Below are 23,924 nucleotides of genomic sequence, written 5' to 3' on the forward strand. Positions count from 1 at the left end.
TAATAATAGTAATGGGACGGCTTCAAGTTCAAACCTTAGCTTTGCAGGCTCAACCCAATCAAGAATTTAGAATTAGATCTCAACTTGAACTCAGCATCATAATCAAACTCGTTGTTGTAAATTCCGCAAGTTCATTCATAGATGCTGATTGATACATTCACATTCGAACAAATAAATACAAAACCAAAGAAAGGAAGAAGGGAAGTACTCGCACTGCTTCGAACCCCCTCGTTTCTATTTACCATCATCTCTACTGTGAACTGAAACTTGTGGGGTTAAACCAGCTTCAATATCGGCATCACCATCACTACCGACCGAAGTCCACGTGCTGCCCTTTTGAGAAGTCGAAAAAGACGTAGTCGGAAGAGATCGCACATAATCCTTAAACTCAACACCATGACCAGAAGTACAATCATTTCTCCCGTAAGGAACCGCCACCTCGTCCTGCAGCGTCAACTCCCCCTCCAGGTACCTTACCAACAACCGCATCGGGGGGCGTGCCTCGGGCGCATAATTCGAACACATTAATCCCAGTTTGAGCACCAAAACTGCCTCAACCTCATCGAACTTACCGTCCAACCTTGAATCTATAACATCAAGTATTGCTCCTTCACACCACTTCTCCCACACCCATTCCAGCAACAGGATCTCCTCTGCGGATGCTTTGGAATCCACGGGCCTTCTACCACATACCACTTCTAGCAACAACGCACCGAAGGCAAATACATCCGAGCTGGTTGTAGGCTTGCCTATGCGCGTCAGCTCAGGTGCCAAATAACCCAGCGTGCCCACCACCTTTGTAGTGATTGGGTTGGAACCGTGCTCGTATAGTTTTGCAAGACCGAAATCACTCAGCTTTCCGTTAAAGTCAGAATCCAGTAAAACATTTCCTGCCTTGATGTCTCTGTGAACCACAGTCTGTTCCCACTCCTCATGTAAGTATTGAAGCCCTGAAGCCACTCCTTTGATGATCTGGAACCTTTGATCCCAACTGAGGATTGTTTTAGGCACATCAAAGAGATGCTTATCCAAGCTTCCGTTAGGCATAAAATCATAAACAAGCAGTAGATCGCCTTCCCGACGACACCAACCCAATAACTGAACCAGGTTTCTATGGCGAAGACGACCAATACTACCAACTTCGGACACGAATTCTTCCAAGCCCTGTCTTGAATCGTGGGAAATACGCTTAACAGCAAGTTGGGTGTCTGAGTTTGGCAGAGTTCCTTTATAAACTCGACCGAACCCACCGAACCCAAGTAGCTGTGTGTCGCTAAAACCCCTTGTTGCTTTCTTCAGCTCCTTGTAAGAAAATCTATGCGGACCAACATCATGCTCCCAGGCTTCTACCGCGTCAGACTTCTTGATTTTCTTGAATACGTAGAAGGCCAAAGCCGTCCCCAAAATCACAGCCGAGGCACCTGAAACTGAGACAGCAATTATTATTTTTGTGTGATTCTTTTTGTTCCCAGGAATAGAGGGAAGCTTAGGGAGTTTGTCTAAATAGAGACTTTTAGCCTCTCCATTAACTTCGAAGCTCCAACCCAAAATATAATGCTGGCTAGCGGATAAACCAGTTGAAGCAGAAAATCCGACATACATAGATTCTTGAAGAATTTCTGAGAGGTTCTTTTTTATGGACAGAAGTATAGACCTGGGTTTAGCAGACTCCAGCGAAACCTTTACATCTAGTTGATTTATTTGCGAATTGTATTCGATCCAGGCCTGAATTACCTGACCCCTCTTCAAGTTGATGGAAACATTGTTGGTATCACTACCCTTAAATTGCACGACGGGAACAGACATGATCGATGCTACGCTATTGATGTCGATCCCAACATGATTGTCGTCGACGTCTCTGGACTCCAAGTCCTTGAAAGTGTCAAATTCTACCGCAACCACGTGGTTTGCGAAGTTCCCATCATTGGTGGCGTTGAATAGGCCAAGATAAGGCCCTGGAAGAGTCCCGGGAAGTTCTTTTGTTGGAGAGATTGTGAAAGCGAGGCCGCCGCCGCCGCCTTGTTTCCCACTCTGGTCGATTATAGCAAAAGCGAACGAGGTGGAGAAAGAAATTACTTGGCCGCTGGAGTTCTTGAATTGGATCGGATAAGAATAAAATGCATGGCCGACAGCTTGGAGAGAGCCGTTTGTCAGCCGAAGCAAGCCGTTTCTTTCAATTGCAGCAACGCCGTGTAAGCTCACGTTGTTGCTTGCAGCATTGAACCCATCGATAAACTCTCCCAACAAGGGCCCACCATTGTCTAAATCAGGCTTTACTGGGTAAAGAAGTAGAAAGAAAACCAAGAGAGAGATTAGTTTTTCTGCCATGTGTGAGGGAAAAGAGAACAGAGTTTTGTGAAGAGAGGAAGTAGAGGGCTTTTATAAATTGATACCAACACGGTGGGTAGGTGTGAGAACGACGTCGGAAATATTCTCTCCAACTGCATTTTTGTTTTTGTTTCTGTCGTTGTTGGGCGAACATGAAAGGGTGTAAGAAAGTAGAGGATTTTCTGTACTCTGTGTTGTGTCGCACTGTCTCTATTCAAGCAGTGATTTTTTCCCGAACTCGCACGGGAAATTCAGCTTATGGTTAAAATCAGAGCCCTTTTGTTAGGTTTGGTGCATGCGATATGATTAAAATTTTTATTTCATCTTATTTTATTATTATAATTTTTTAAATTTTTATATAAAATATAATAAATAATTTAATTTTTTTAAATCTTAAAACAATAATAATATTAAAATATAATATTTTAAACTTTCATATAATATTAACAATATTTTTTACATCAAACACCATATTTTAATATGGTTTGAATAATGAAATAAGATAAGATAGTTTTACATAAAAGTTAAAAAAAATTATTGTTAGAATATTAATTTTTAATATTATTATTTTTTTGTAATTTAAAAAAAATTAAATTATTTATTATATTTTATGTGAAAATTTAAAAAACTTATAAAATAAAATAAAATTAAATAAGATAATTTAATTTTATATAACCAAACTTAATAGCTGTTCATGTCATTTTTACTCGCCGGTGTGAACATTAAAAAAAAAAACCGTATCTGGGGTGAAAAAATCGACGAACCACATATTAAAAGTTCCTAAGAGACATGTCATGATTCCATGACATTTTACTCTTTTAACACTTATAACAAAGATCATATACATAAATCAGATTCAGATGATGGACAACAGCTTGCAGATACACATTCATGTTTCAACAACCGTACGCTACCCACTCTTTTTAAGTTATTCCTTGAGCCAAAACTTACATTATTTGATAATTGTCCTACACGTTTTCCTTTACTAAGGAGTAAGGACAGGACCCTTCATAAATAATTGTTTGCATATATATAGTAATTATATACGATTACACACACGTTTTTCCAACATAATTGAATAGCACACACGTTTTCACCTTGTGTCCTACCCTTTTATTGGCGGTTGCAAAAGTTGCTTCATTTTCTAATGAAAAACCTCCGACGACAGTAAGAAGTTGAATGTCTCCTTCCCGAAAACGAGTAAACTGATCTCTATTCTAATTACTATTTTAATAATAAAGATACAGCACAGGAATCTCTCTAAAACTTGGGTTGTCCTAGCTAGCATTTAATTTGAGGTTCTAAAGTTTTGCTGCATTATTATACAAATATAAAGAAATTATTATTATTTTTTTAAATTCGCCCTACATTAGCATGACAAGCTAGCGATGCTGGTTATAAATAAAACAAATACAAGCAGTGTTAAAGATATAAAAAATATATAATAAAACTTAACTCTTCTCATCATCTTAATCTTTTAAAATAAGTGACGATTTTACATGATATTAAAACAGTTGTCTTGAATTTGAATCCTGATTTTGTACTATATATCATTTAATCAAATAGTCTACGTGTTGAAACACTCGTTGATGAAAGTCTAACTCACATAAGAGAGAGTATATTAAGATATAAAAAATAAATAATAAAATCTATAAATTTTATCAATTTAAAATTTTAATATAGGGAGATTCATATCATCTATCAGAGCAACTATAGGCGTAATGAATAGTGGGCAAGTTTGACACGCTGCTCATCATGTTAAAAGATATGTTAATGGGGCGGCTCATAAGTTGGCCAAGAAAGCTTTGGACTTAGTGGAGGATAAAATCATATAAAGGAAGGACTTATTATATTCGAATTTTGCTTCAACCTGAGTCCTGTAACGGTCTGAATATTAATCGATGTTTTTGTGTTTGATCTCATAGATTTTGTCCCAGGTTCGTTTGCTATTCTCATATATTATAATTTGTGTCTTTAATTGTATGTATTTTGTTTTTACAGGTTGGTTTGGTTTAATAGATTTACTAGTTGAGTTTTTATTCCTTTTTTTGGACCCTTTGTAATTTGTTGGCTTTATAGTTTTGGATTTTTTTAATGACTGAGATTTGTTTTTTACTTTTATTTGTAATTCTCAAGAATTTGAGATGTAATCACGGTTTTTTTTTATTATAAGTGAGAGCTATTAATAAAATCGTGATACCGTCCTCTTCTTAAAAAAAAAAATCTCAAAAGAAAATGATAAAAAAAAAATACACTTACATCGTTATTCTATTTATAAAATAATATTTACAGAAAGTACGTAAATATTGTAAATTTTTGTTGAAAAGTGAATACATATAAGATTTATGTGAAAATATTAATTTTGTTATATAATAAATTATTATTATTTTTTTAAATGCGTCGTCTTTTGAACTTTGTGCAAGTCACTGTCTGTAATATTTATAATATATATTCGGATAGAATTTCTTTCAATTCTACTTTGGTTAGTGTTAAAAAAAAAGGGGCAATAAACGATTGGTGGGATCCTTATCCTTCATTACAATGACGTTTTACAGCTCACCTCATCTCCATCCATTTTCTGAGGCAATTTCGGATGGTTATTAGAATTTAATTAAATAATTATATTACATGTTGTGTTAAGTAAATGAGAGTATTTTATTATTATTTATAAATAATTAAATATATTTTATTATTATTTACAGGTTATTTAAGATCAGTTAAACATCTAAATATTGTCTAAGTTTTCTATAACATTGATTTATAAGTATTCTAGAAACAATCTTCCCACTATTTTCACGAAAACTCGAGCATGCATAATATTCTATCCGTTACGTACCGTGCTTTCCAAACCACTAAAAGGCAAATTGAATACTCTCTCGATCATAAGGTCAAATTGTTTGGTACGTCAAAATCCGAACTTATAAATGTTTTCATACTAACATCAGTACAAGTAATGTAAAACAGGAGACAACCCTCCATCCCTCCCTCCCTTGAAGATGTACGTTTGATGATCAATTGAGAAATAAATAGGAAAAAAAATAAACCAAAATACGAAAGAATTTTGGGAAATATGTTTATTTAAGTACCACTTGGAATTACTTTTAGGCCTCCAAAATTGGCTAAAATTCGAAACTTATAAAGTAGAAGGATAATTAAAATTGACTCGGACTATTCATCTCCTTTCTTATAAAATGGTGCCGGTCCCAACTACGGTCGGTAGTTATATATAAAAAGTTTAATTATTAGTTAATCTTTAAGTATTTATAAGGTAATTTTTCTTATGATCATGTCATATTATTAAAGTTAGTTACATAATCATTAATTTTGGAATAGGTAGAAGTGTCGTGTATCCTTCGATAATCGAAACAATATTTTACCTATTCAATAGCACTAAATATTTAATAGAGGTACTTTTTTGCTGTCTAGTCCTTGATTAATATATATATATATATATATTTTTTTTTTAAGTATTCTGAAGATTATTTTTTCTTGCCAGGTTGGCCATGGACCAAACACACTTTTTCTTTTCATAAAAAAGATATACATTTTTCTAAGAGCATTCACATCTATTTTTACAATTTTTTCTAAAATTTGGTTAAAAATCACATTCTTTTTTTATAATTTTCTCTTAAATTTTATTTTATGTTTTTTTAAATTTTATTCATCTTTCAAAATATTTGTACATTTCATTTCCTATCATTTTCTCTATTTTATCAAAATAATATTTTTTTATTATTTCTTTCTCTCGCTTCCCTTTATATTATTTCTTTTTATAGGGTTGTTCATTTGGATCTAATTTTTTTTCAATCCGGTCCGATTATGGATTTCAGCCGAGATTTGATCTGGGCCAAAACCTGCATAACAAAACCCAGACCTATACGGTCCAGGCCGGATATTAAAACGCAGGTTCCGCATTTTATACTGTTGAACCTAAGATTTCAAGTTTTGTGTAATTATATATTTATACATGGATCTTGATGATAACAAATGAATTCAAAGAATAAATGAGTCTCAAGTTCAAGTTGTCTACACAATGAAGTCAAGCACATAAAGGAAACAAGTATGAGCAAGAAGAGAACAAGTTCACATTAAAATTATAGAGTAATGTTGTAAATCTCTTAAAAATTCGAAATTAGGATTAAGGCTCAAAGTTAATATTTTATCATAAAGTATTAAAATTCATTTTCCACATGTGCATGAATATTTTGAAAATTAAATTTGAAAATTTTGAAAGATGATTGATTGTCATCTTTCACATTTGTATACCTTGTTAAAGGGTTGAACTTTGAAAATATTAAAGATGATTGATTGTCATCTTTCACATGTGCATGTTTTATTTGAATATTTTCAAAAATGATTTATGCTTTTTTTGACTTATGCAAAAGGTAGATGATTTTGTTTAAAAAATTTAAAAAGTAAAGTGTGCTCCTTTTGTCATATGCAAAAAGTAAAAGATTAGGTTTGAATTTTTTGAAAAGTAAAATGTGCTCCTTTTGTCATATGCCAAAAGTAAAATATTAAGTTTGAAGTTTTTGAAAAATGAATGATGTTGTCTTTGATAATTGAAAAAGAAGAACATTTTATTTGAATTTTTTGAAAAAGTGAATGATGTTGTCTTTGACATGTGAATCTTTTTAAATTTGAATATGAAATCTCATATGCCTATAAATAGATCATTTGAGAGTTTCACATTCACAATATCCAGAGCATACAACATTCATTTAAAGCTTTCATTCTCTCTTCTCTAAGTATTGAGCCTTAATCCTTGTTCATTTTGAGAGATATAGTTTGTGCTGTATTGTTCTTATTTCACTCATTGAGAAGTGTTTTCTGATAACCTATCCACTATCAGCTCTTGTATCAAAAAAAGGGTGTGTATAACCCTTGTGCATGTAGAAAGTGTTCTACACGGGGAATAGTTGAATCACAACGTGTAAGGTGATTGCAAGTATAGAGGGTGTTCTACACGGATCCTTTGTAGCGGTGTTGTTCAAAGGTGCAATAGGTTTCTATCTCCACCTGAAGGAGGTTAAATAGTAAATTTGGAAATCCTCAAGGAGTAGCTTGAGGCGAGGGCGTAGGCAGTGGAGCCGAATCTCGTTAACATACTGAGTTTGCTTCTCTCTTACCCTTATTCTTTATATTTATTGCTATTTCATATTTTGTTTAAATTTTATATTATATATTTGATTTATAATTCTTATTTTTTTAATACAACTCAATTCACCTCCCCTTGTATTAGTTATCTGGGCAACATATACCCGGTGCCCAATTTTATATACACCTCAAGTGGTTTCACGATTTCCATTTTACCCCACCCCCTTATCATATGATTTTTTCTTTCAACTTTGGTAGGGTTTCCGCCTCTCTCTCTCTCTCTCTCTCTCTCTCTCTCTCTCTCTCTCTCTCTCTCTCTCTCTCTCTCTCTCTCTCTCTCTCTCTCTCTCTCACGAAATCGCGAAATAGTCTTTCTATTCAAGCTCCGGCCGTTATCTCTCTATCTCGCTACCATGTTTGTCTCACAGGCGACCTTTCGGTAAGTCTCTTTCCCGATTTGTGAACAATGAATGTAAATTTGGATAGATTTGGTGTTTCGATGAACTATGTCTCCTTATTGTGCTTGGAACTTGTTGAATGTGATTTTTCTTGTGTTATCTCTCATGGAAGTAGCCGATTGGAGGGGGGGCAAGGAACAAAGAAGACACGAAGTGGAAGAAGACTAAAATGGATCTATCGAGTTAGGAAGATGAGGGTTGGACTATTAAATGGTTACTCAAAAAGCACTGTATGGGTCTCCTCTCTCATACTTTATTGATCTGTATGCTATATTTGCTAGGGATCGGTGTCTGTAACTGCATGTGTTTGGAAATTTTTGTTTGTTATATTGATGAATGAAAATGGGCTGCAAGTGTGAAACTCTTGGACGAAAAGTAGTTTTATTGTTGTATCTTATCGTTTTAATTTTTTCTCATGACACCCTGGCCAAAAACAGAAAAGAATTCACAAAGCCGCCACATTTTAGGAAAAGTAGTAGGAGAGAGGATCTAAAAGAATTCACGAAGCTTTGTATATTGTTGTTATGTCTGGCTACGAATTTGATGTATAAACGAATGATTTTCTACAACTGAGTTCCAAACAATTCCCAATCTATAAGTAGTAGTCATAAATGCTATATATTCTGATTGCAATTCCACCCAAATCCAAGGGATCTTAAGCTCCCACTCTTATTTCCAAGTACAAATCTAAGGGTGATGATGAGAAGTGAATTGACCGAAAAGGTCTATTGTGCAACCATTTCAACCACATGCTTCGGAGATCATTTTTTATAAATATTTCAGATTATTGATTTTTGGAGAATTTCTTGGGTTTCTAAGCATGAAAGATGAAAACTTTAGGAAGAAACCATTATATTGCAGGAATATACTTGCTCACTTTTCACTTCCCATGCCAGCATATATGTCATTATTGTGAGTACTTACACTATTCTTCAACTAACTCTTTTGCATAATGTCCAGCCTTTTTATCCAGATCAATAATGGCAGCCACTATTCTAGAGTGCTATTGTGTATTTAATTTCCTGATATCAACACATTTGTTAACCACAAATATGCTTTAAAATTTCTTTATTGGCAGTCGGATGAGATTTGTTCAAAAAATCACCTTTGACAATCATGGGAAGGCGGGGAGTGAAGTTACTCATATGGTCCTCAAAATCCAAGTGTTTTTCCAGCCCATAGATTGCAATCCCACATTAGAGATGGGGTAAATGTTCAAATTAACACCATAATTAGTACTACTCAATTCATTTCAATATCAAAATTATATTAGGAATTGGTGTTCTTTTCTATGGTTTGTATTTTTCTCTGCTGAAATATCTTCCTTCTCTTCAGTTTGAGTGGCTGCAGAGAATATACTAGGAATTCAATGTGGCGAATGTCTCTAGTTTGGGTGGCTACATATAATAGACTTGAAGTTGTTATTTTGGTGTGATTAAACCACTAATGAAGGACTATGTTGTTTATATGTAACTCTTATCTTGTAATTTTATATCTTGCAATGTAATGTATATAATACAAAATAATGCAATATGTAGTGTGTTGTGTGTTGCATGCATATCATGATGAATATTGGATGTTCTTTTTTTTTTTTTTTTTTTTGGCATGCATTTAGTTAAAAAGGTAACTAGTTGTTTCTAGGTTTATTTGTGTTTGACATAAAATTTCGTTTTTCATTTTTAATATATTTTTATTATTATAGATAATCTTCAATGTATAAGCATTAAGTATTATGGCTTTCAAGATGACTTCTTGAAAATATATATATATATATATATATAGGCTTTGTAAGAAAAAAAATTAGTAGAATATAGGCTTCTAGATTTAAAAAAATGCTTTTCACCATTACTCTTTACTTATAAAAATCTAATAATATGGCCTTTATTATTAAAAGGAGGGGGGGGGGTTCAGCCGGAACCTAAATTTCCGGGTGGTAAAAATCTCGATACATCTGGGTTTCGGCCCGGATCACAACCCGGGTATATCCGGGCCGAAATCTGGCCTGGGTTTGAGATCCAGATTCTGAACCGGGTATACTCGGATATCTGGTCTGAAACTCAGATGAACAGTCTTATTTTTTTATATTCTATTAAAATATAAGTTTTAAATAAAAAAAATCAAAAGAATGATGTACATATCCTAAAATTAAAAGTTGATATTAAGGAAACGGATGTAGCTCATTTTTCTTCACATTTTATTTTCTTCACGAGTGCTCTTAAGGATGTCTTATTCAGTTCTTGTTAAAGATTTTTTATTCATATAGAAATAATATGAAAGGTTGTGAGTTTTTGTTTTTAATATAAGAAATGGGAGATTCGAATCTAATTATCTTATTTAGAGACTTGACCCAGACATTGTGCGATATTATAATTTCTAAGATATTGGCATATTATTTTCTTTTTCCCTAAGCGTATGGGCGTCCCTGTAGTGAGAACACGTAAATATGTTCCATGGGCCATAGGGCATATTCTGTGCATCAATAGGGTATGTTGGGCCGTTACTGATAACCACGTTGACAAGGGCAGGCATTGGTCATGAGATGGGCTTTGATTCATCATGTTTAATAAAAGTGTGCGTGGCTTAACTGCCACCCGCAGGTGTTTATTCGACAAGTAGCCGTTAATATCCAAACCATTTGGATTGTTGTTCCCATATTTTCTATTTTAAATTCACATTTTAGTTCACTAAAGTTGTTCCATCTTAGGTTTTTAAAGTGGGTAAAATTACCATGTCACAAACTTGGAGGGAGAAGTGGGGTTGATGGTTTCAACGTACGTGATGGGGATTTGTGTACGAACTTGCAGTTAGAAACGTATAAAAATCGATTATTTGTGGTTACCCATTTATTGTTATGGGAAATTATACATTATTTCTGGGTATTTTGAAAACCATAGCCAACCCTCTTAGGGTATTGGAGATTAATATAAAATTAATTGCCAGTATTTTCCATCCCAAGTGATGGGTTCTCCAGGCCACTTGTCGCATGAAATAAGAAATTTAAACTTCGGTTGGCTCTCATTTTGGCCCTGGGGAATAGTAAAATAGCTTTATTAATTCGAAATCGAAGTCCTGGAAGAAAGTTGTGCGCGCAGGTAATATGTGGGTCAACTTGGGTCTAGGATTTGTGTTCTGAGTGATACATTTGTGATATGGGTGAATGTCTCAAATGGGTTCGAACTTAGGACGCTCTCATTTTACTGTAAATAACCGGAAAGCTGTGCAATGAATTCCAAAAGATGGGAAAGTTGTAATTAAAAAATTCAATCAATTAATCATCATCATTTCATTATCTTTTAGTGGGATAACATTAAAAATATTGAAACGACCATGGTTTAAACTGAAAATCCTAAAAATAAAGCAGGATGTAAAGCTCGACCAAAGATGATGAGATTGAAGCTAAAGGTTTTTGAGTGGTGCGCATACTTTCAAACGTCAAGTAGCATAGTTCCGGCCATTTTGTTGAATCTCGATGTTTGATGCAATGTAAATAAACTAGATTCAAAAGAGAAGCATAAACCAAACCCTCGGATCTGATCTCGATTCCATAACATCACGAACTGTCCCTAAAGTACACTTCTCCCAATCCATACCCACAACAACAGCACAAGCTCCTTCGATCGCTTATGCGTCAGATTAAAAATGGAAAATAATATAAGCCACGTCAGATATCAAAGCTACTTTTACATTTTAAATGCCCATATCCACTTACTTGGAGTCGTAATTGATTAGCATAAAATACATTTACAAAAGACCATATGACATATATAATCGAAGTATTATTGACGGAATCATATCTCAGAACAAGCGCTTGTACTTCCACCCATAATTACCTAGAATTAAACGTCCATGGAACATATGTAGGCAACTCCATCATAATTTCCAGCTAGCTGTAGGGTCTTACGTTCCTTCTAAATCAGCAAAACCTCCAGAGACAGGATCAAAGATTCTTCTTAATCTTATACGCTGCTTTGCCTGACAAAAGTGTTAATATTGTGAACACATATGAACAAAAAATAAATAGAGAAAAAAGAATAAAAAATAAAAAATAAAAGAGAGAGAGCAGAGGAGCTTCGAAATCTCATGCCTAACTCCTGGTCTCTTTTTGTTGAAAATTGAAAATGGCGGGGTCAAACCAGTTTCAGCATCACCACTCCCACTGTTACAGACAGAAGTCCACGTGCTTTCCTTCTGAGAATACGACGACGTAGTCGGAAAGGATTTCAAGAAATTCTCAAAAGAATCGGTAGCAGTAGCACCACGTACTTTTTTCCTATATGGCTCCGCCACCTCCTCCTGTAGCGCCAACTCACCTTCCAGGTACCTCACCAACTGTCGCATCGTGGGGCGTGCCTCCTGTGCATCATTGGAACACATTAAGCCAAGTTTAAGCACCAAAACGGCCTCAGACACGTCAAATTTCCCCCCCAACTTTGGGTCCATAACACCAAGAATTGCTCCTACTCTCCACTTCTGCCACACCCAGTCCACCAGCATGAACTCCTCAGACGATGCATCGGAATTAATGGGTCTTCTACCACATGCGACTTCGAGCAACAGAGCACCAAAGGCAAAAACATCCGAACTGGTTGTAGCCTTACCTGTGCGCGTGAGCTCAGGTGCCAAATAACCCAGCGTGCCGACCACCCTGGTAGTCCTTGGTTTGGACCCGTGCTCGTACAGCTTGGCAAGACCAAAATCACTCAGCTTTGGGTTAAACTCAGAATCCAATAAAACATTTCCTGCCTTTATGTCTCTGTGAACTACAGTTTGCTCCCACTGCTCATGTAAGTAGAGAAGCCCTGAAGCCACTCCTTTGATGACCTTGAACCTTTGCTCCCAGCTCAGGGTTGCTTTAGGCTCATCAAAGAGATACCTGTCCAAGCTTCCATTAGGCATGAAATCATACACAAGAAGTAGATCAGCTTCCCGACGACACCAACCCAGTAATTGAACCAAGTTTCTGTGGCGCAGACGACCAATAATAGCAACCTCTGATACGAACTCTTGCAAACCCTGTTTTGAGTCATGGGAGATACGCTTAACAGCAATTTGGGTATCGGAATTTGGCAGGACTCCTTTATAAACTCGACCGAATCCACCAGACCCAATTAGCTCTTTGTCTCTGAAACCCCTCGTCGCTTGGTTCAGCTCCTGGTAAGGAAATCTATGAGGACCAATATCATGCTCCCAGGCTTCAATCACATCAGCCGTCTTAATTCTCCAGATGATGTAAAAAGCCAAAGCAGTCACCAAAATCACAGCCAAAACGCATGAAACCGAGACGCCAACAATTAGGCCTGTGTGATTCTTTTTGGTGTTAGTAGGAATCTTGGGTAGTTGGCCTAGATTGATAGTTCTGGCAACTCCATTCCTGTTGAAGCTCCAACCGAGTATATAATGCGAGCTTGTGAATGCGCCAGTGGCTGCAGAAAACCCTACGTACATGGATTCTTGAAGAAACTGTGAGAGGTTTACTTTATAGGACAAAATTGAAGACCTGGGTTTGGTAGAATCCATCGCAATCCTCACGTCTAATTGATTTAGTGGAGAATTATAGTCGATCCATGCCTGAATTACCAGACCACTTGTCAGGTTAAGGTCAACCTTGTTCGTGTCACTACCAACCTGAAATTGCTGGACCGGAACAGATACGTTCGATAGTATGCTGTTGATGTCGATGCCAACGTGGTTTCCATTCTGCTCATTATTGAACTCATTGTTCTTGAAAGTGTCGAATTCGACAGCGATTATGTAGTTCGAGTGACGACCACTATTGTTGGCGTTGAATAGGCCAAGAAAAGAGCCCGCCGCACTCCCAAGAAGCTCTTTTGAAGCAGAGATCGTGAACGCGAGGCCATCCCCGCCTGGTTCCGCAGGCCGGTTGACTATAGCAAAAGCGAAGGAAGTAGAGAAGGACATGGCGTTGCCGCTGGAGTTCTTGAGTTGAATTGGGCGGAAATAAAACGCGTGGCCTTGTTCCATGCCCGTGTAATTTGTAAGGCGAATTAGGCCATTGTTCTCAATGGATGCAATGCCGTTTAAGCTCATGTTGTTGCTTGCAGCACCGAACCCTCGGCTGAACCCATTCAACAAGGTATCGGCATCGTCCACATCGGGCCTTACGGGATACAGGAGCAGAAGGAGAACCCAGAGAGAGAGAAAGCTTGTTGCCATGGAGAACAGAAAGTTAAAAGTTGATCAGCTCTGTGAAGATGAGTGTATTATTGTTGGACACGGGAGGGCGAATGCGGAAAAATATTGGATTGTCATTTTATAGAGAGAGAAATTTGAAGGGCGAATAAAGTAAGAGCAAACCTTATAAATGGTCCGGCTGTTTTCAGCCGAAGAGCAGCTCACCATTAACTAATTGACACCTAGGCATTCCATTACATCTATGGTATAGTTACACTACATCTGATTAGAATTAGGCAATCCCGTCGCCCCCTCTCGCACCCCCTGGCTGGAACTCGCAACACCTTTCTTTGCCCGTTCGTCTTCATCTCCTCCCGCGACATAGAGGATCTCGCACGGCACCCACCTATTGGCTTCGTCTCCTCTCATCACACGGGAGCTCTCGCATGGCACCTCCCTCTCGCCCCTTCATCATACGACAAATTCTTAATCCAAAGTGCAGAGCAACAAAGCGTGAAAAGGAAACAAAAATTGAGACTGAGATTAAATTTCTATAAACCCATCTAAAATGAAAAATCATTTCACTGGTAAACTACCTGTGCGAAACCCCTTCCCCAGATTGCCGCTCCATGAACTGCCGCACTGTGAGAAACGTTCATCCGTCGCTGCCACCTGTATAGCTCAACTCAACTAGCTTCTCTCTTTTTCTGTTGATCATTTTTTCATACGTGGGATTTGGTGTTCATTTGAGTACAAACATGGGTTAAGTTACATAATTTTAAGAGCATTTTAAACTCAGACTTTTGTCAAACCGTTAGGGGGCTTAATCTTGATATCTATTTCTCTTATCTAAATCTGTTAATCTGCATATTTATAGTAGCTAATTAGAACTTGATTTTGAAAGGAGCAAGAGAAACCAGTAAATAAACGATTATTGGAGGAAGAGGAAGAGATTTACAAATCTCATTTACAGATTTACAGAAACTAGTAATTGCTTACAAATCTGAAGATTTACAGGTTTACAAATCTGCAGATCACACCCTTCTGCTTGTTTTCTATTTTTTTTTTCCCGTGCGATCAATTGTTCTATGGCTCTTGGGCGTCAGACTGAGATGGTGGTAGTTGAAGATTTTGCAGTGAGGAAGACGAAGAGTGAAGTGACGAACTGCTTTGGGCGAAAAGTGAGCTGTTTTCCTTAGAAACGTTCTAGTGTGGTGGAGTCTATTTCTTTTATTGTGAAATTTTTGATGTGGCGTGCTGTGAATGGAGGGCTGCTTTTCTCCTTTTGTCAGCCCGACCATTACTAAGCGGTTCTGATAAAGTAAACCGGTCTGGTCATTTAAAAATAATATTTAAAGAATAAATAGTAAATCTATAAACTTTACTTTTATCTTTAAATCGACAACACAACAAACCTTTAGAATAAACAATTTAGGCTGGCATAATCGCAACGACCATTTCTTATCAGAGAAAATCGCCCAATTCACGTTATGCTTGGATAGACGTTGGAACAATTTCGTGGAAAAAATGGAGAATGACTTAAAGGTCATTGGTTAACCAAATTAAAATTTAAAAAAGAAAAGGGAGAATAAAGTTAACTGCCATGGTCATTTAAAAATTAAAAAAAAAAAGTTAACTGGACCTAATTTACTGGCAGTGACATCACAAGAACGTGATTTCACTGGTTATTGATATTATTCTTTAATCTGATCAAAATTATTGATGTGTATGGTCAATTTTCGCAACTATTACAAATGGGATTTGTGAAATTATTAATAATTGTTCGGGTGTAAATATTAATCACATCGGCCCTCAGGTAATAATGATACTGAAAATTAATTAATATAATATAGTTACACTTAAATTAAATTAAAATTAAGTCAGGTATCTAAGGTTTTGTTCGACTATTGATTTTTTAGGTAAGTATTTTAAATTTCAAGATTAAATATTAAAATATTATATTTTAATATTATTGTTGTATTGAGATTTAAAAAATTTAAGAAAAAATTAAATTATTTATTATATTTTATATAAAAATTTAAAAAAATTATCGATAAAATTTTATGTGTTAAACAGTAACTAAATGATTCATTACAAATTTACACTTTTAATTTATGAAGACGTCTCGTGTATCTCGCCTGTCATTTGAATAAATAGAAAGAAAAGAAAAAACCTTCAAATCGGAACCGGGGTAAACTTTTAATTTACACCGGTCAATAAAAATCGAACACGTAAAAGACTCGCTTAATTTATCATGGGTGTACACTGAGACCATTTCTTTCTCATTCTCCAGACAGTTCCTCTCTCTCTCTCTCTCTCTCTCTCTCTCTCTCCAAACAAATCCAGTTCCTCTCTCTCTCTCTCGCAAACTTTATTCGTGGATGAAGCAGCCAATGAAGTCGCCAGTCTCTCGCAAACCCTCTCTTTCTCATTCTCGCAGACTTCTCTCGCACTCTCTCTCTCTCTATCTCTATCCAACGGAAGCAACAACCAAGATTTGGATTGATGATTCTCAACCTTCCTTGTTTCTTGTTTATTGTTTGAAATATAAATCATGAAATCTGGGTTGATGACTCTCAACAGGTCGCGAAGCCGATTTGGAACCCATCTTCTTTAGCCAAAAGTTGCGATTTCGTTGATTTCCCTCTTCTCAATTTGTTTGAACATTTTGATCTTTGACAAATTTACTGCTGAAACAACTTAAAGAACTCCAGCACGGAATTTCTTGTCTTTTTACGCAGCTTCAAAGAAGTAATTCTTGGGAAAAAAGAAATATCCAAACCTCACTTCACCGCTGGGATAAAGAACTACTGCAGAGTATTCTATGGTCATTATATTAAGAACAATTAAATTATAAAAAACAATGGTCATCATTGCTACCATTACTATTTGGAGTTTTGCTATAGTTACTCGGCGTTGGTAACTTTGGAGTAACCGGCTGACTTTATTAAAAAATAAATAAATAAATAACAAAAAAAAAATAAACCAATTAAAAGAGAGAAATGAGAGAGTACTGTCTTGGGGAGAGAGAGAGCACTGGCAGTCTAATAGAGAGAGAGTGCCGTTTGAGAGAGATAGAGAGAAAGCTTGCAGTCTGTTATTGTGGGGAGATGAAGGGAGAAGCAGCTCTGTTTTCCCCATGGCCTTTGCAGTAGTTGCACTTGGCTGATGAGAAAATTTTCAGATTCTAATAATATTTGGATATTGAGTTTTTCTAAATTTCCCGTCATGGATATCGAGTCTTTCTAAATTTTCCATCATTTAGAACTTTGAAAGACCAAAAGTTTTCATCAACTCGTGTGCGAATCAAGTGAGAACAAAGAAACCTATAATTTCTTATTGAGTAATTTTTCCGTGATTGTGAATGTTTGCATATTTTGAATGCCTGCAAATGATTTCAAAGGTTTTTTTGTCTCACTCTACAAATGTTTGCACGTTTTAGTTTCTCCGGTAAGAATTTGACATCTATGGTATAGAAAGAAGTTTATTTGCTACTTTGTGTTATTTTACTCTGATAATCCTCTTGAATGTGGTTTAATTTTGAGAATATTCAGAGTTTGTGAGTTGTTGGGTTTTCAACCTCACTTTTGCAAAGAATGGTCTTTTCGTTAACATTTTTTCTTGTCACTTTTGTCCGAAGTGCTGACTTATTTGTAGATAATTTGTCTGTGAGAAGACGAAGTCGAGAAGAAGATAAGAAAACGAACGTATTTTTGTGGGTAGTTGAAGGGAGAAGCAACTCTATTTTCGTGGATATATGAAGGGAGAAGCAAGGGAGAATCAGAGTGTTCGACGAAGGGAAGGAAGGGAACAGCAAAGCCTCAGTGATTTTGATGTATATGAAACGCAGCGTTTATTTATACACGTGGAGGAAAGGGTACGCGGCGTGTCCCCTTCGGCGTGTGCAAGAAGCATTTTTCTACTATTTACGGTGCTTCATGTTAGTGAGGATATGGGAATCAATACTGCCAAGCCATTTCTCTTCTTAGTTTTGCTTCTACTCCTCAGGGCATTCTTCTTCATTGCAGTTGATACCCTTTCGAAAGGTCAGTCCCTTTCAGCGATGAATATGACAGCATATCAGATGCTATATATTCAAATGGGAGAAAGAGAGAGAGAGGGAGCGAAATGGGTGAGGAGAGGAGTGAAAGGTATCAGGTCCGGAGAGAATTTCCCTACCAATTTTCTGAAACCAATTCTATTTCATTTTTGAATAAACTCTTACGTGCCATCTCCTGATTGGTGGTGTAAAAGGTGTAAATACACCAAATCCAGTAGCCGCTCACTAAAGAAAGACAATTCTTCTGTACACAACCGGTTTTGCAAAACAAGTGCGACATCGGGACGTGTACTGCCACGTTAGTTAATATTTTAATATAAAAAAAAAAAAGCAGAAAAAGAGAGAGAAATCAAAATAGAAGCTTTGAAATGTGTTTGAAGTAGAGAGAAGACCAAAAACTGCCGTGGTTTGAAAAATCTCGTCAGAAAGTCGCCGATGTGGACAAAAGCAGTTGTTGAGGTTGCCGTCTGTCACTACTTCCATATCTAAATTTGCTTCATAGTTCTTGTGGATTATTCGGTAATGAGTTATGTTTTTTCTTTTTCTTTTTTGTTCCTTTTTTTCTGTTGTTCTATTCTTTCCTTTTACACAAACTTGATTTAGTCTTACTATCTGGTTTCAGAGATTTTTTGGTCTATAGTAATGATGTTTACGGTGTCTCCAGTTTTTGGAAGTTCTTGTTGTTGTGTTGATGAATGTGTCCTATTTCAGCTTACGGGAAAGAAATGACAATGCTTCTTCCATTACGTCTGCATCTTTATTTTAATTTTTACAACTACAGTATACATGGACTTAGATGCCATAATAAACTTGCTTTTATGAAAAATTTAAAATTTTTAATGAGCATGAAAATCTCTTAACAGTAGGCTAGTTGGTTGATTCAATTTTTGGATGAATTCATATTTGCTTCCCACTGAAGTACTAATCGTGTGGCTTCAAGCCTCTTAACTATATCTAATGATGCTGAAAACAAATTTTGATATTTATTGATCTCTCTCATGAGCAATGCCTGAATGTCTAAAGCAAAACAATCAGTCCACTACATAAATTACTTTATGAATTAAAATAGAACATGCCACTAATTATTTAGAGATCAAATCCTAGGATGAGTAGGATAAATATTTAGAGATTAAAGAGGGAAAAAAATTGACAAGACAACTTGAATGTTTGCTAGAAGAAGCTTTTGTCAACTTGGTAAACCATAGTTAGAATGTAGTGAATTATTACCAAATCTATGTCAATGTTCTCCACCTTAGAATTATTATACTCAGTGATTGGCTGGAAAGCATTTGCAGGACATTGTTTCCTTCCTAGTAATGTTGATTTTGGGATTTTTTGTAGATATACATATATTTGATCATTTTTTATATACTAGTGCATAGATTTTAATGTGGTTTAAGTTATATAATATTGCTATTAACAATTCATTTGCCTCCCTCTTAGCATGGGAAACGGAAAAGAAGACCCATCTAATTCAAAGCCATCTAACTCAAATCCCCCACCCGCGGTATGTTATATTATTTAATATATCGAAAACATTATTTGTTTATTAGTTGATATTTATTTTCAAAATACATCAATAACTTATCCAATAATATTTTAGGACATACCATCAACTTGTCCAAACATCACAAATTACATGCACGATTACTATGGACCAATACCTGCGTGGTCACCGGCTTTTTTATCATATCCTAGTGCCAACCAATATCCAAGCAACCTACAGATGGTGATGTCATATCGAACAAGTTTAATTTTAATAATTTTGTTTTTTAAAAGAGCTTAATTGCATTGTTTTTTTTCTTTCTTTTTGCCAAAATGGTAGTTACCCAATTCAACATGGCATGGAAGGCCCAGTATCTCGCATTAGTACAAGCTCCATTACAAGCAAATTCCAAGGTACAGAAGATAGTGGACCCGATGGTTGGGAAACCGAGTCGCCATGTACATCCTCTAGAGTTGATGAATGTTTTGCGGATATACCTGATGCACAGGATAATAGATGGTGGGGAAACTGAAACCCCCATATCCAGTGCCGAAGCATCTAAGAAAGTGCAAATGGATGGTGATGATGTGCCAAAGTCCAAGATGGAATTTAATTCCTTAGAAGATTTAATGAGTTATTATAAGGAATATGATAAGAAATGCGGGTTTGGGGTGATAACAAAAAAGAGTGAGAGGAGAGAGGATGGGACTGTTAGATATGTCACAATTGCCTGTGCCCGTGGTGGGAAGGCCCAGAATAGGATTTTGAATGTTTCCAACCCTCGTCCGACAGGAAAGATGAAATGTAAGGCAAAAGATTAATGCCTCAAAAACTGCTGAAGAAAAGTTTTGGCTAAATGCAGTTCACAATATCCATAACCACAACCTCAGTCCAAAGAAATCACGCTTCTTTCGATGTAATAGAGAAGTAAGTGAATCTGTAAAAAGAGTCATTGATACAAATGATATGGCTGGCATCTGAATGAATAAAAGTTTCAGATCTCTTGTTGTTGGTGTGGGTGGATTTGAGAACGTCCCATTTTTTAAAAAGGATTGTCGTAACTACATCGACAAGGCACGACATCTACGACTAGGTGCAGATGGTACTGGGGTGCTTCGAGACTACTTTTTACGGATGCAGTACAAAAATCTGGCGTTCTTTGCATTAATGGACCTGAATGATGACGATAGGTTAAAGATTGTATTTTGGGCAGACCCCCATAGTAGAGCAGCCTACCAATATTTCGGTGATGTAGTCATATTCGACACCATATACCTGACGAACCGATATGGGATGCTCTTTGCACCATTTGTTGGTGTAAACCACCATGGACAATCAATTTTGTTGGGAGCTGGCTTGATTTCCTCAGAGGATACTAAGACCTTCGTGTGGTTGTTCCAGACCTGGTTACAATGTATGGATGGTATAGCGCCGAAGGCTATTATCACTAATTAAGACAGCGATGAAAAATGTAATTTCAATTGTTTTTCCCGAAAGTCGACATAGATTTTGCCTTTGACATATACTTAGGAAAGTCCCCGAAAAGCTTGGTAGCTATGGTTTCTACAAAACTGGAATGAAAACTGCACTAATGAAATGTGTGTATGACACCCAAACTCAGGAAGAGTTCGAGAAATGTTGGGATCAGTTCATCACCACGTACAACTTGCATGAGAATGTGTGGTTGGAAAGTTTATACACTGAGCATGAGTAATGGGTACCAGTATTCTTGAGAGAGGTTTTTTGGACTGGAATGAGTACAACTCAACGAAACGAGAGCATGAATGCCTTTTTTGATAGCTATGTTCGTGCTAAAACAAACTTGAAAAGAGTTTTTCGATCAATATGATAATGCATTGAAAAAGAAAATTGAGAACGAAAATGTAGCAGACTTATACTCATTTAATGTCACAATTCCCTGCATCTCTAGATCTCCAATTGAAAAGAGATATCAAGATTTGTACACAAATGAAAAGTTTTGGGAAGTTCAACAACAACTTGCTCGTGTTATCAACTTGGACCAAGTTTTACTCAAAGTGCATGGTACAGTAAAGACCTATGTAGTAAAGGAGGAAGTTTGTCTTGAAGAGTTCACTAAGTTGGTTATACATTTAGTGGACTTTAGTCAGGAAGATACAGGTGCTGCAAAGTGTTCTTGTGGTTTATTTGAAATGAAGGGGATAGTGTGCCGGCACATCTTCGCTGTGTTCAAATGTAACGGGATTAAATCATTGCCAGATGGGTACATTTTGGATCGATAGAGGAAGGATATCAAAAGAAGATACATGTTATTCCACAACAGCTACAACACAGTACAGCAACGGGAGGATTCTATTGCTTATTCAAGTCTTTTGAACATCTGTTATAAGATGATTACTCATGCTGCGAGTTCGAGAGAATGTACTTTGGATGTAACTAATAAATTGCATGCAATGATTGATCTCTATTCTGGCAATCAAGATCCCCCATCATACATCCAAAATTGTCCCAATGTTGGTGGTACCGCAAATGTTATAGCAACTGTTGGTTCTTCAAAACAAGTACTCAGTCCACATATTGTGATAGGGAAAGGGAGACTGTAACATACGAACCCAGAATTTAGATTAATTCAGTTAGAAATTATTTAGTTATGTTATTATTTTATTTATTATTTTTATTAATTACTTATTTATCTTTCTTCATATGCTTATAATTATTTATTTGTTAAATAAGATAATAAACCATATTAAGTAGAGTTTTAAAGAGGTTTCCTTTATCTTGTATTCCTTATTTTTATCGGATGGATTTCAAATTATTTTCAAAAATATTCTGAAATCAGAACAACACTCAAATCAGATCCTATCTAAACTCCTCTTGAAGACCACATAAATAAGAAACCCTTTCTCCATAAAATCCCACATTATACTCAGACTCTTCACATACAAAGATAGGCAAAAAAACTCACACCAGTCCAACGTAATAGCTCCTACAAACCTAGAAAACCACTCTCACAGCCAACCAAGGCAACCAACTTGTTGGAAACAGCCACAGAAAGTGCCGACCAGCCCAATCTCGTCCAACCCACTCCCTTCCGGTAAGCCCACGCCAGAATCTTCTTTCTCTCTCCCTCTGTTCTTTGTTTCGGTTTAACAGATTCTCTCTCTCTCTCTCTCTCTCTCTCTCTCTCTCTCTCTCTCTCTCTCTCTCTCTCTCTCTCTCTCTCTCTCTCTCTCTCTCTCTCTCTCTCTCTCTCCCTCCCTTGGTTCACACCACCATTTCGAGAAGGCCAGTGGTGTTGCCGGTCACTTCCAGCCATCCCAGAGCTGTCGTCGCCTCAGCTTCCTCTCGATAAAGCATCGCATAGACACTTGATTCTCTTTTTCTTTCTTTGGTTCCAATGATACACGTGAGCCATTCCTGTAAGCTCCTCCTAGACTCTTTTATTTGCTTTACTTTAGACTTTCCCAATAGCCCCTCAAATAAACTCTTATATTACCTTAATGCCCTTTAAAGCCCCCGTAATCATCTTTTGAAGAACCTTTGGTTAAAATTACAATCCTGCCATTAAGTGTCTATGCCTTATTTATGTTCCTATACGTGGGCTGCCCCTCACTTAGGCCTTGGGCCTCCTTTTTTTTCTTAAAATTATTTATGTTCCCATTTATTGTTATGGGAAATTACATATTATTTTTGGGTATTTTGAAAACCATAGCTAACCTTCTAAGGATATTGGAGATTGATATAAAATTAATTGCCAGTAATTTCCATCCCAAGTGATGGGTTCTCCAGGTCACTTGTCACATGAATTAAGAAATTTAAACTTCGGTTGGCTGCCATTGTGGCCCTGGGGAATGGTAAAGCATCTCTATTAATTCGAAATCCTGGAAGAAAGTTGTGCGCGTAGGTAATATGTGTCGACTTGGGTTTAAGATTTGTGTTTAGAGTGTTATATTTGTCATATGGGTGAATGTCTCAATTAGGTTTGAACTTAGGACGCTCTCATTTCACTGTAAATAACCGAAAAGCTATGCAATGGATTCCAAAAGATGGGAAAGTTAGTAATTAAAAAATACAAATAATTAATCAGTTCCTCTTTGGAACGGAAGTTCCTAAGTTGTGAGTTTAACAATAGTTAGGTACTGTTTAGTCATTTGAATTTTTCATCTCAAATATAAAATTCTCATCTCATCATTAAAATTTTCTTAAATCTCCATACAAAATATAATAAACAATTCAACTTTTTCTTAATTTTTTTAAATCTTAAAATAATAATAATATTAAAATATAATATTTTAATATTAAATCCTAAAACTCAAAATTTTCATCTGAAAATTCTTAGTGGCCAAGCAGAACTATTTTGACAAATTAGAATCCTTCATAGTAA

The 23,924-nt window shown here is 36.1% G+C and overlaps 3 protein-coding genes and 1 long non-coding RNA gene across 6 annotated transcripts; 2 read left to right on the forward strand and 2 right to left on the reverse strand.

Moving 5' to 3' along the window:
* Window positions 1-72: 72 nt before the first annotated feature.
* On the reverse strand, window positions 73-2,509 carry LOC122291243 (L-type lectin-domain containing receptor kinase S.4-like). Its single transcript, XM_043098899.1, has one exon. The coding sequence runs from the start codon at window positions 2,326-2,328 to the stop codon at window positions 235-237; it is 2,094 nt and encodes a 697-aa protein (XP_042954833.1). The 5' UTR covers window positions 2,329-2,509; the 3' UTR covers window positions 73-234.
* Window positions 2,510-7,737: 5,228 nt separating this feature from the next.
* On the forward strand, window positions 7,738-9,414 carry LOC122303716. Its single transcript, XR_006240805.1, has 4 exons — window positions 7,738-7,864; window positions 7,999-8,113; window positions 8,962-9,090; window positions 9,219-9,414. It is a non-coding gene; the product is annotated as an uncharacterized LOC122303716 (long non-coding RNA).
* A 1,981-nt stretch (window positions 9,415-11,395) lies between these two features.
* On the reverse strand, window positions 11,396-15,199 carry LOC122291251 (L-type lectin-domain containing receptor kinase S.4-like). 3 transcript variants are annotated; one of them, XM_043098918.1, is made up of 3 exons: window positions 14,612-15,198; window positions 11,968-14,481; window positions 11,396-11,855 (listed from the first exon to the last, which is right to left on the reverse strand). In XM_043098918.1, exons 2-3 carry the CDS (start codon window positions 14,055-14,057, stop codon window positions 11,840-11,842), a joined length of 2,106 nt encoding a protein of 701 aa, XP_042954852.1. In that variant the 5' UTR covers window positions 14,058-14,481; window positions 14,612-15,198; the 3' UTR covers window positions 11,396-11,839. The 3 variants fall into 3 exon arrangements, with proteins under 3 accessions (XP_042954852.1, XP_042954861.1, XP_042954844.1); XM_043098927.1 differs by having other exon boundaries at window positions 11,396-14,046; window positions 14,199-14,481; window positions 14,612-15,197; XM_043098910.1 differs by having other exon boundaries at window positions 11,396-14,481; window positions 14,612-15,199.
* A 5,343-nt stretch (window positions 15,200-20,542) lies between these two features.
* On the forward strand, window positions 20,543-21,822 carry LOC122301290 (protein FAR1-RELATED SEQUENCE 5-like). Its single transcript, XM_043112526.1, has 3 exons — window positions 20,543-20,967; window positions 21,092-21,271; window positions 21,492-21,822. The coding sequence occupies exons 1-3, from the start codon at window positions 20,543-20,545 to the stop codon at window positions 21,820-21,822; spliced, it is 936 nt and encodes a 311-aa protein (XP_042968460.1).
* The last annotated feature ends 2,102 nt before the right edge of the window (window positions 21,823-23,924 follow it).

Source organism: Carya illinoinensis, chromosome 1, assembly GCF_018687715.1.
Source record: "Carya illinoinensis cultivar Pawnee chromosome 1, C.illinoinensisPawnee_v1, whole genome shotgun sequence".
In the NCBI taxonomy this organism is placed as follows: Eukaryota; Viridiplantae; Streptophyta; class Magnoliopsida; order Fagales; family Juglandaceae; genus Carya; species Carya illinoinensis.

Bases quoted from the DNA above. Each gene is read 5' to 3' on its own strand.
- LOC122291251 (XM_043098910.1), bottom strand. From the start codon at position 14,057: ATGGCAACAAGCTTTCTCTCTCTCTGGGTTCTCCTTCTGCTCCTGTAT.
- LOC122291243 (XM_043098899.1), bottom strand. From the start codon at position 2,328: ATGGCAGAAAAACTAATCTCTCTCTTGGTTTTCTTTCTACTTCTTTAC.
- LOC122301290 (XM_043112526.1), top strand. From the start codon at position 20,543: ATGAATAAAAGTTTCAGATCTCTTGTTGTTGGTGTGGGTGGATTTGAG. The intron at 20,968-21,091 runs GTTACAATGTAT...ACATATACTTAG, and splicing joins GTGTGGTTGTTCCAGACCTG to GAAAGTCCCCGAAAAGCTTG. The intron at 21,272-21,491 runs GTAATGGGTACC...CTGCATCTCTAG, and splicing joins AGTTTATACACTGAGCATGA to ATCTCCAATTGAAAAGAGAT.